The sequence below is a fragment of the Choloepus didactylus genome, chromosome 10, assembly GCF_015220235.1.
Source record: "Choloepus didactylus isolate mChoDid1 chromosome 10, mChoDid1.pri, whole genome shotgun sequence".
In the NCBI taxonomy this organism is placed as follows: Eukaryota; Metazoa; Chordata; class Mammalia; order Pilosa; family Megalonychidae; genus Choloepus; species Choloepus didactylus.
In genome coordinates, this window is record NC_051316.1 from 111,556,280 (window position 1) to 111,568,913 (window position 12,634).

Here is a 12,634-nt window from a genome sequence, read left to right on the forward strand (position 1 = left end):
TCACCTACAAATAAGGGAGCCCAACAATTTTCATAAATGGAGTGGTGGAAATGGAAGAGTATAAACTGTAGCGATCTGAAATGAGAGCTGAAAAAATATGTTTTGAGAAAATTTTTGAAATTATTACTAATCCAAATATAACACCAATAAAGAAGAGGACCAGCCTGAGAGTCCAGTTTGGACCCACCACCATAAAAAAAACAGCAAAAGAAGTGGGGAGAGAGCATAGTTACAGAATTACCTGGTTATACTAAGTGTGCTGCAAAAATGAGAATATAAAAAGTACATTACATCCTGTAAACATTTAGAATTAAGGGGGCTATGAGAGGAATCTTATATTATTCCTAATAGGATGCAAATCCCATTGTTATGAGATTTCCAACCACCTTGTAGATAAAGTATTTTGCACCCATTTGATTTTATGGGTGAATGCTACCCCTCAATAAGTTAGAGTAGCAACCCCCCCAAAAAAGAAAAAAAATGTGTTTTTTTCCTAGATAACTAGATGAATCATAATTAGAGGGATTTTTAACAAAGATCTCTTAGATCCAGAATAATCCAAAACAAATTTTCAACAAAGGACTTTAAACTCTGTAATTTTTGGAAGGGGCAGAAAGAAAGTAATGTACCTTGCTTAAAAACAATAATCATAGTAAATCCAACCTGTTTCTCATGAAAGGGCAAAAATGTTCTATGGCAATATTTGTGGAATCTCCACTCTCACGTGAGGATTTTCCCCATGATTTCTTACAACATCTTAACTTGACAACTAGCTATTACCAAATTATTACTGTAACCAACCCAGCATCCTTGTTTGCCTCTGCCACCTGAAAAGAAACAGCTTAATTTAATAATCAAAAAGTTAGATAAGGGACTCTGATGTAATGGTTAGGTCTGTTTAATGTTAGCATAACTATGGAAAAGAATGTACATCATTTGAAGGACTAGGAAAAAAATAGTCATTTGATGCTAGATAATAGTTGATCAGCATCTGTGAAATTGTAAATATCAATTGCTCTACATTTGGGACATACAAAAATACAATATGTAGTAGATTTGTATCCTGTCAACTCATTTCAATCAAGCTGGAACTACTTTTCCCAGAATTCCCTTTCTTGCATAGTTCATGGGCTGCAGAAGACATTTTGCTTGGGTTTGGAAGATGGAAGTGAAATAGCAACCATATTCTTTTTCACTTTGGAAGTCAGTACAGGGCACCTCGCACTGTTGCAGCTCACCCACGTTGTTGCGTATGTGTTGCCTCACTTTGGGCATAGAGGCCTCAGCCACTTCGGAAGTCAGTACAGGGCACCAGGCACTGTTGCAGCTCACCCGCATTGTTGCATATGTGTTGCCTCACTTTGGGCATAGAGGCCTCAGCCAGGCCACAGCAGCTCCAGTTCCTGCCAGAGCTCTTCTTGCAGCTTCTCTAACTCCTGGGCCAGATACATATTTAGCCCTCCAGCTTCTCCTGGAGGTCACCAGCATGATCAGTATTGTCCTTGTAGGCTACAATTTGTCCTTGCTCTTTCACCACTTCCTTTCCATCTTTCCTTCACAACTACCAGCCCTCCAGATGTAAGTCTCAGCACCAGACAGAAGCATAAATTCACATCAACTGTTAAGCCACTCCCACAATGGTATAATGTAAAATCCCTTATTACTGGTCCCTCCTAATGCTTCTGCTTCTCTCAGCAAAGCCTGACTGATACATAAGAAACCATCTTAAAATAAACTAAAGAAGAGGCAAGTGAAAGAACCCACTTGGTCAAATCCAAGAGTTATGGGAAACTACCTTAAATTGGGAGCCCCTGATGTCTGATTCCCTCCTGATGAACATCACAGGCTATGTTTGTAGTTGCCCTAGAGAGATAGTTAAGAAAGTTCCTTAGTGATCCGAGGAAAAGTAAAGGGTGGATCATCTTGGGCAAATAGAGAACAAGAAAGTGGAGGGGAGGTTTTATTTATTTACTTTTTTAAAAACACAGGATTCCACTATATATATGTTATACTTAATATACCATGGGTATCCTTCCAGGTTGTATTTGTTACAATAAGGCTAGGTGCTATTACAGAAAAGCCCATAAATCTCAGTGGCTTAACACTGAGAAATTTATTTCTTGATCAGTTAAGATCACTTGCTTGGGATATAGGGGTTTCTCTACTCCATACAAACACAAAAACTCTGCCTTCTTCAACAAATGTTTCCCAATTACCCAGGACACTTACTTCCAGCCAGACAGCAAACAAGGGAAGAGAAAAAGTGAGGATTTATCTGCCCACATCCCACCGATCACAACCCAGGCACAAGGCCTCATCTAGCTAGAAGGGGAGCTGAGAAATGTGGTCTAAGTGGTGCCCAGAAAGAAAAAGAAATGAGGTTTGGTGAAGAGAATGTGTGCCACAGCCCACCAACTTGTCACCAAGTATCCACTTTCACGCGCCCACAGAACAGAAAACATTTACTCCCACCTCAAGAGAGACACACCCAAGTCCCATCCAGTCACCACAGTCAACCCAAAGCCCAGGATTACCAAGTAATGCTCATTTTTCTCCTTCGGGCCTAGCTGTGGCTACTCAAAGTGTGGTTATGTATGAACTTTTTAGCTATCTATTTCCATCTCTCCCACCCCAACCAGACAAACATAGGGTGCACAACAGTGGAGTAGGGCCACAATAACCTCAATAAATACATTCTCATTTTGTAAGGGAAAGGATAAGAGATACACAGCAGTCATCAGTCTGTAGCAATTTTGAAATTCAGCCACGCAACTGTGCAGGTGCACCCCCTGGGGTCAGGGGAGGTCCCTCAATGAGGGACTGATTCTACTCTGGGAGAAAACCCAGATCCATTGCTCCCCAGGACACCCCAGCTCTGCCCATTAGAAGTCCTTCCTTATCCGTTATTTTCCTAGACCACTTAAGAGCATGCCTTCCTTGGGAATTAGAATGTCTTCTCATTTTTCTTCCTGACATGCAAGTTTAGGAGCCTGAAGTTTGGTTTGACTTCAACAGCTACAAGCCGTTTCTTTTTGAGGCATTTCTGTATGTTATACATACATCTAGTTTTTGTTTTGTTTTATTTTTCAAATGAAATTTTATTGAGATATATTCACACACCATACAATCCATCCACAGTATACAATCAATGGCATTTACACAATTCTACACAGACTTAAAAAACAAAATGTCACTCCCCACTTCCAGCACTCAATCTCACAAGCAAACAAAAATTCATGACGCTTTAAAACAAACTTTTCTTGCCATAGAAAATAATGAAGGAAGCAGAAATTTTATTTCCAAACTCTTCAGAGATTATTACAAACACAAAGTATCCATTTAAAAAGTGTCCCAAATCAAACTGAAGGCACATCATCAAAATAAAACACTGTGAAATTAAGAATTCTTTGAGACTATAATATTTTCACATTACTTTGTTTTTAACCATTTGAATGTAGATTACATTTTTAACATTTATTAAAGACATGAAATAATGTAGTATTTGTTAAACCACAATCATAAAATACAGGAACTTAAGACAAAGATCAAATCTGCTTCACATGCAGGATGGGGCAACCTCATACATAATACATTTATCTTTCCCAAAAAAGTTTGTTAGAAACAGCTCCCGTGTTTAGTGTTTAAAAATAAAAAGGTCTTCTTTTTTAGAAAAATCAAGACATCATTTGATTAGTAAAGCCTATTCTTCCCCTCAATCTTATCGTTGGGTTATCTTCATGTAGAAACTAAATTTATGAGATAAGAACAAACTTTGTTACAGTATAAAAATCTTAGGAACAACAAATTACAAACATTCAATTTTTAATAAACAAAAATGTTTTCCTTCCTAAAATGTAAACATCCAGTAAACAAAACACACATGGTATTCCAGGTACATAAACACTGGTAATTCACTTATGAAAGAGATGTATTTTGGTATATTTGGTGGTAGGGTTTTTGTTTCAGTATGAAGCACTTCACCAAAAGAACCAGGTCATTATTATTTAAAAGATCCACTCTTCCACCCAGTTTCCTTATTTGAGCAGAAACACATCAATTTCTGTAGAATTCTGGCTATAGGACCAGGCCACAGGGAAGGTCTGAAATATCTAAAAGTTGTTTGGCTAGAGAAAAGTTTTCTTGAAACATGGAGATGGTCGTCATCACTTTGTACTTGAAGGCATTCCTCAAAGAACTTCTTCCCTATTGGAAAGAGTTTGGTAGTTTTTCTCTTTAATAAGATTTATTCATAAAATTAACTAGGTATCATTTCATAGAGCACTTTAGTAGTCTCAAAGTAGAACATGACAGGTTAATACAAAACACAACCAAACCACACCCATGAAAGCGCTTTATAAAAAGAAGTGATATGCCAACATGAGATCATTTTAATACCATAAATGTGGACACTTTCCATTAAAAGTTACAATAGTACCCAATAGTAGGATTATTTCTTTTTTCAAAATGTAAACAATTTCCTTTTGCAACTATGTGATAAAGAACCTAAGATGGCGACTTACTGAATGAACACCCCATGGGAACATATACTCGATTTGAAATATGTTGGCCCCCAAAGACTCCAATAACCTATGCCCATGTCCCCTTAAAAAAATAATAATAATAAGGAAAATATAAATGCAACTCCAATACAAAGCATTTGAACCCTTGAAATTTCTAACATGCCATCAAAGTGTTTTCAGCACAATAATCAATTTTTAAAAGTGTTTAACCCTCTTCTGACTTTCCCCCAAGAAGCTACATTTCCTCCTCCATTAAAACATAGAGATATATTCTGCAAGCCTTGAAGAAAGAAATCACAACTGGTAGTAGAAAAAAGTTTCCCTGTCTGGGGACTCTTTTGTCCCAAGAGTAGTCAATAACACCAAGTAGAAAATCAATTCTGGGATGGCAGCAGGATAGAGAAGGTGGGATTACGGTCAAGAACTTACAGCCAGCTGGCGCAGGTAAAGAGCTCAAGCACACTGAGTTAGGTGTTAACATCTCGTCAGTCAGTGCCAGAGAGAACTGAGCCTCTCCTAATCAGATATGTTCTACAGGCCACGTAACTATAGACCAGAGGCCCCTTCAGGGACAGCTGTACATTTTGCTGGGGTTTGTTGTTGTTGCTGTTGTTTTAATTTTAATTCCCCCAAGAAGAGCAGATATTCAACTCAGCTGCCCAAATCCTGTGGGAAGCCCCGTGACAGCCCCAAGATGCCATGGGGTATGGTCACTTACCAATCTTCAGAGTAAAGCGCAGGATCTGTGCTCCCGGAAGGGGTTGCTCCCAGCTGGCACCCTGACCAGCAGGCCATCCTTGCAGGCATTCTGCACACAGTACTGTTGAAGCTCTGCAGCCGCCTGAGAGACCTGAAATGACAAGGAGGCCAGCATGCCCTGCTGCTCCCAGCCAGATCCATCCGACAGCCATTTGATCCTCAGAAAATGATCACACGGCTCCATAACGGGCACACTTTTTGCTGAAAGTTCTAGTAACTCCAAAGAGGAACGCTGATTTAGGATATTCTTGGCTTCGTTGCTTATTTGACAAAGGTAAGAAAAATCCCTATCTTTGATCCATTTAGAATCCTAGTTTTGAGACTGACGTGGTGAAGAAATAGCTCATTTCAAGTGTTCCTTTAACACATTTTCACTCACATAAAGCATGCACGGATATATCCAAGTCTGTCATCTAAGCAAACTGTTTTAATGTTTACAAGGCTGGAGCCTTATCCGTCTGCTTGAAGCAAGTGATAAAGTTCTTCCACCATGTTTTTGAGGCAGTACAACTTACTGGTTGAAAATGCAGTTTCTGGAACCAGATTGCCTGGACTCAAATCCAGCTCTGTCACTTACTACCTGTGTGACCTTGAGCAAGTTACTTAACTTCTCAGTGCCTCTGTTTTCTCATCTGTGCAATGTATTCTGTAACAGCACCTACCTCACTGGGTTGACATGAGGATGAAGTGAGTTAGCAGGAGTAAAGTACTTAGAATAGTGCTGACACATCGTTAGCAACACACTGTAACAGACTGCAAAAAGGGTCACATTCTGCAGCTTTTCCCACCTAGAGGTACAGTCGATTTCCTCATCCCCTCAGAGTCTGCGCTGGAACTTGTGCCTTGCTTTGACTAATACAATGTGGCAAAAATAAAGGCAAGTTCCAAACCAAGCCTTGGCCTCAGGAGTCCTGGCAGCTACCTTTCTTGCTGCAGTTGGAACTTAAAGGCCACCATCTGAATGAGCCCCAAGCTAAGTAACAGAGGTCTCGTGGAGAACAACAACTCCTCCAGCCCCCAGTTGCCAGCCTACCAATCTCCAGATACGTGAGTGAGGCCGTCCTAGATCATCCAGCCACCAACCAGCCCAGCATCTGCTTGCAGATGCACAGGACAGCCCAGCCAAGATCTGCAGAACCGTCCATTTGAATCCAGCCAATTTTCAACCTAAGAAATGCAAGTTAATAAATGTTGTTTTAAACCATGAAGTTTTGGGGTGCTTTGTAAGGCAGCAAAAACTGATACAATATTATTATTGTATTTTATTCTTATACTCCATTTGATATCTATTTCTACTTGAAGTCTTGCCTCACTTCTCATTTTCTTGCATTGAAAGGTGTTTTGTATAAAAATTCACTGTTACTTTGTACAATAATGGTTCCAATTGCTATTCAAATATTACTACTAGTTTGTTTTAATTTTATAAGCCTCTAAATAACTTGAAAATTAAATACTTATGTGACAGTTGCTACCAAGTTCCTGGAATGCTTTAAAGAATTTCGGTTTCATTAATTACAGTTTATTTTATATTATGTAAATATAAACACATAATATAATATTTCCAGACCAATGTTTAAGCTTACTCTCCCCTCAAAATAAGTTCAGACATTTTCTTGTTAAAATTGTAATTGGTATTGATGAAAAAACTTTTAATTCAAAAGAAAATTTGGAACTAATCAGGCCTGCATTCTGGGAGCAGGTGGACTCCACAGATGGCGGGTGGGAGGAGACTGTCTCCCAATAACCCTGCAGAAATGGGACTCACTGGACCTGAGCCTAAAGAACATGGTCAAAAAGTTAAGGCAAGGGAATATGCAGAGAAAAGAAGAGAAGACCAAACATGGTCAGCATTTCTCCAGTGTTATCAAGGGAGAGGATTCTGGACTGGGAGAACACAAGCCTAAACTCGCAGCACAACCTGTCCCCTGCCTTTGAAGGGGGGATAATCCCCACTCAAACTCTCTGACTTTCCTTGGTCCAAGCCATGCTCAACCCATCAACTTCTGAGAGGCTTCTCCAAAAGAGGGATCCTTGGAAGGGTTTCAAACATCCCAATCATTGGGAAAGGATACTCTCCATTATATACTAGAAAATTGGTGTCCTGGTTTATCAGTTAGCTAGTCTGTCACAGTGGAGACATCTCAGAGTGTACTGAGAGCATTCAGTCCAAACCCTGGAATGTCATGGCTCCCTAAGGTGCTACCTGAGAGAAGCCCTAACAAGCACCCCAGACCATACCGCCATGAGTAACCCCCCTTGTGGTAATGAACACACAACTACATGATGATACTGTGAGCCATGGATTGGACGGACCAGATAGTGTGTGAAGATATCGCAATAACACTGCATTAGAAGGAAAAAAGAAAAAAGAAAAAGAGGCTCATTATCTGTGTGACCTGGAACAAATGGGTCTCATTTTTATCACACATAATTATTTTTAAATGTAGATAATATCTTCCCTAGCTACTTCACAGGGTAGGCAGGTACCTGGCTCACAGTTTTTCTTTCTATCTTGGCTCCCAACATCATCATGAACATTTTCAGCAACCCTAGTTTCAGTTCCCCAATGTTCTCTCCTCAGGCAACCTTCTCATCAATGCCACTAGCCACAGCCACCATTCGTAACTGCTCCACTTCTGAAATTTTACGCTCCAATATCATACTTTCTGATCACAGTTTCTCCTACCTGTCCAGGATGCTGTTTCCTTTATTCTCACTATATCAGCTCTTTGGTCTCACAGAGATTTCTAGGCCCAGCTCCTCTTTGTCTCACCCATCACCTTCTCCTGGCTCTGATTCTTTCTCTACCCAGCCTGGGTTCAGCCTCTTTCTGGCCAGATGCACAAACCTTTTGCCCTCTGCCCCACCTCCACCTTACTGGCATCCTTCCCCTGCTAACCCACCACTTGGATCAACCACCATTCTCCTTCAGCACCCAGGTTCCTGGGTGGCCAAATGCTGCTGAAGGAAGAAAAGTCACCAATCAGTCTCCAACTGGATCTTCAGAACCAATGAGTCTGTGGGTGTGCCTGGCGGTACACCCCCAACACTTTGTCCACTCTTGTCTCCAGTAGCTCCTCTTCCCCTGCCCTGGAAGAAAATTTAGCCTCCTTTTTCACAGAGAAAATCGTTATCATACAAGTCATTAAGCCCATATCTAGAAATGTGTCTTTACACATATCCTTACCCCCTGCCTTCCTGTCTCCCAAGGTGTCCCTCCTGTCCCAGGCCTCCATCACCTTCAAATCCCCTTCTCCATCTGTTTCTTCCTTTTGACCTAAAAAATGGCTTTTCATTTTTTAAAAAAGTTTCTTCCCCTTTAGAACTAGATTCCTTAAAAAAAGTCTGTCTATCCTAGTAGGTCTACACTCTCCTTCTACTGCTGCATTATGCAACTGAAACTTCTCTGCATTCCTTAACTCTTGATCCCCTTACTTTGTTCTATAACCTTCGTGGCACTTTTTATCTGAAATTATTTATTGGTAGATGTGTTTATTATTTATCTTCCCCACTAGAATCACCCTATTTCTAGAACCTACATAGAAAAAGACATGGAAAAAGCACTATTGAGGTACACAGAATATCACAATAGTGAGTCGTTCATACATACAGTTCCACAAATACTGATATGCCAGGTGCTAAAGACAATTACACAAGACACTTTCTAGTGAGCTGACTAAAACAATGGACTTCGTGGTTAAGCCCCAAATGTCTGAAAATCCCTCCTTCCTTCCATCACCCTGCCTTCTGGTTCTCCTCCTCCGTCTGGACTGATTTGTGGCTTCCATGCTGCAGTCTCTTCACATGACACACGTTGTTCACTTTCATACATTTTAATTACCCCTTTCAGCCTTGCTCTCTAACCTGAGATTCGGTCCATAGAGCCAAATTCCTACTGGATTATCTCCTCAAGGTCCACACGTCCAAAGCTGAACTCGTCGCCCCCTCCTCCGGCGCCGCCCCCCGCTCCCCACGCCGGGAACCTGAGCACCCTCCTCCCGCCCCCCTCACCGAGTCCTCTCCATTCAGTCGCCTGCGGCCCGCACTCCCGCTCGCGCGGCGTCCGTGCTGCTCCGACCGAGTCAGCGCCGGGAGAAGGAAACGCCCCCGGGGCCCGCCCGATCCGGTCTCCTCGCCCTCGGGCCGGTGTCCCCCTCCGCTCCCGGCGTCTCGGGGTCCAGGCCCCGCAGCCCACCCCGGCCGCCCCGGGCGCGCGGGCCCCTCGGCAGGCCGTTCCTTCCAGGGCCGCCGGCCTCCTCCTCCCCGGCGGCGCAGGACGCGGGACAAGCGGTCTCCGCGCCGCCCGCCGCAGAAAAGGGCTCGGCGGCGGGTCTCACCTTCATCCTCTCCACGCCGGCCTCCAGCTTGAGCTGCTCCACCAGGCGCTGCAGAGCGTTCACGCTGGCCCCGGAAGACATGGCGGCGGCGGCGCTGGGCTCCGCGGCTGCGAGCGCCGGGCGGGGGCTGGGCCGCGAGGCCGGGCCGGCGCCTCCGCGGGGCGGGGAAGCAGCTGCGCCCGCCCCGCCGCCCCCGCACGCCTCTTCGCCGGGGGCAGCCAACGGCGAGGGCGGTGTGGGGTCCTGAATTGCGTTGACACCGTCGTCTCAGTTCTCCCTGCCTTCCATGCGAGACGAGGCCTGCGGTTCTCCCTGTCACCGGCGGCGGGGACGGCCGGCCGCGCGGTGTGGCCGCCAAGGGGCTCCGGCTCCGCATCTACGCAGGGGCTTAGATGATGAAAATTTCTTTATATTATTCTAGTACACCATTGTATTTTGTTGGAACCCATTTAAACTGGAGCCAAGGTTTGAAATGATTTGAAGAAATAAGAGGCCAGAACGCGAAGGCTTCTGTACCATGGAAAGACCTTATGATAAGGTTTCCATGAAACAGTTACAGGCTCATTTATTAATTTGCAAGTAGGGTAAAATCCCAGACCTGACATTTTTGTGGAACATAGAGAAGAAAATTAAATTCACACATTCACACACCCATTTAACTATAACCAGTTTGTATTCTGCTGCATTTTTAAAATGATGTTCACATTCGTTTTACAGAACTAAGATGATTCTATGTAAAATTGTGTTGATCTTTTTTCACTTAATGTATGATGAAAATTTCTTTATATTGTTCTAGTACACCATTGTATTTTGTTGGAACCCATTTAAACTGAGTAACGCAAGAAGGTTATTGACTTGTGTAACTGTAAAGTTCAGGGACTTTAAACTGGCGGATCTAGTTGTCCAAATAATAGCTTCAGGGCTCTCAGCCTCCTTTTTCTTCAACAGAATAGCTAGACTCTCTAGTGCTGTGAAGGAAGGCCTGATGTTCTCATTGTCCCAGCCTAGCAAATACAGGGCTAAGAGCATCTCTCTTCTGGTTGTTTCAGCAAAGATCCCCATATTGGCTCGCACCGACTTGTAATGAGTCTTGTGCCCACCCGACCAATCACTACTGAAAGGCAGGGTACTTTAAGTTAAAATGCTGGGATTAGCTGGGCCTGAACCAAGAGCAAGAGGGGCTGGGCCAGCCCTACACCCAAGTTCCCCATTCAGGAGTGAGGCATTCATTCCCCCACCTACTGTAAGTGGTGGTAGCTGATGCTTCTCAACCGAGTCCCTCTCTGGGAGTTGCCCTCAGCCAGACCCAGGTCACATGCCTGCCCAGTATCAGCCCTCAGCCATTCCATTGCCTATCCCCACCCCATCCCCTGGTAACTTATATTCTAGATTCTGACTCTACGTTTATTTATTCAAATTATTTCATACCAGTGAGATAATGCAATATTTGTCCTTTTGTGTCTGGCTTATTTCACTCAACATGATGTCTTGAAGGTTCATCCATGTTGTCGCATGTATTGACTTCATTCCTTTTTATGGCTGAATAATATTCCATTGTGTGTATAAACCACATTTTATTTATACATTCATCAGTTGATGGACATTTGGGTTACTTCCATCTTTTGACAATTGTAAATAATGCTATGAACACTGGTTTGCAAATAGCTGTTCAAGTCTCTGCTTTCAATTACTTTGGTAAAAACCTAGTAGTGGGATTGCTGAGTTATATGGTAGTTCTATACTTAGCTTTCTAAAGAACCACTTCCACAGTGTTTGGACCATTTTACATTGCCAACAGCAATGAATGAGTGTCCTTATTTATCCGCCTCCTCTCAAACACTTGATATTTTCTGTTTTTTAAATAGCAGCCATTCTATGACTCCCAGGGAGGAATGTAGACCCGGCATCGTGGGATGGAGAACATCTTCTTGACCAAAAGGGGGATGTGAAAGGAAATGAAATAAGCTTCAGTGGCAGAGAGATTCCAAAAGGAGCCGAGAGGTCACTCTGGTGGGCACTCTTATGCACAATTTAGACAACTCTTTTTAAGTTCTAAAGAATTGGGGTAGCTGGTGGTAGATACCTAAAACTATCAAACTACAACCCAGAACCCATGAATCTCAAAGACAATTATATAAAAATGTAGCTTATGAGGGGTGACAATGGGATTGGGAAAGCCGTAAGGACCACACTCCTCTTTGTCTAGTTTATGGATGGATGAGTAGAAAAATAGGGGAAGAAAACAAACAAACAAGCAAACAGACAAAGGTACCCAGTGTTCTTTTTTACTTTAATTGCTCTTTTTCACTTTAATTATTATTCTTGTTATTTTTGTGTGTGTGCTAATGAAGGTGTCAGGGATTGATTTAGGTGATGAATGTGCAACTATGTAATGGTACTGTGAACAATCGAATGTACGATTTGTTTTGTATGACTGCATGGTATATGAATACATCTCAATAAAATGAAGATTAAAAAAATAGCAGCCATTCTAATGGGTGTGAAATGGTTTCTCATTGTGATTTTTTTTTTTTTTCATTTTTATTGAGATTGTTCAGATACCATACAATTATCCAAAGATCCAAAGTGTACAATCACTTGCCCCTGGGTACCCTCATACAGCTGTGCATCCATCACACTTAATTTTTGTTCAATTTTTTAGAAACTTTTCATTACTCCAGACAAGAAATAAAGTGAAAGATGAAAAAAGAAAAAAAGAAAAGGAAACTCTAATCCTCCCCTATCCCTAACCAACCCCCCTCAATTGTTGACTCGTAGTATTGATATAGTACATTTGTTACTGTTTATGAAAAAATGTTGAACTACTACTAACTGTAGTATATAGTTTGTAATAGGTATATAGTTCTTCCCTATATGCCCCTCTATTATTAACTTCTAATTGTATTGTCATACATTTGTTCTGGTTCATGGAAGTGATTTCTAATATTTGTATACTTGATCATGGACATTGCCCACCATAGGATTCAGTTTTATACATTCCCATCTTTTGACCTCCAA

General features: G+C 42.1%; 1 protein-coding gene across 1 annotated transcript; it reads right to left on the bottom strand.

Moving 5' to 3' along the window:
* Nucleotides 1-3,276: 3,276 nt before the first annotated feature.
* Nucleotides 3,277-9,883, bottom strand: LOC119504849 (guanine nucleotide-binding protein G(I)/G(S)/G(O) subunit gamma-10-like). Its single transcript, XM_037797429.1, has 3 exons — nt 9,617-9,883; nt 5,239-5,370; nt 3,277-4,203 (listed from the first exon to the last, which is right to left on the bottom strand). Exons 1-2 carry the CDS (start codon nt 9,695-9,697, stop codon nt 5,245-5,247), a joined length of 207 nt encoding a protein of 68 aa, XP_037653357.1. The 5' UTR covers nt 9,698-9,883; the 3' UTR covers nt 3,277-4,203; nt 5,239-5,244.
* Nucleotides 9,884-12,634: the final 2,751 nt, after the last annotated feature.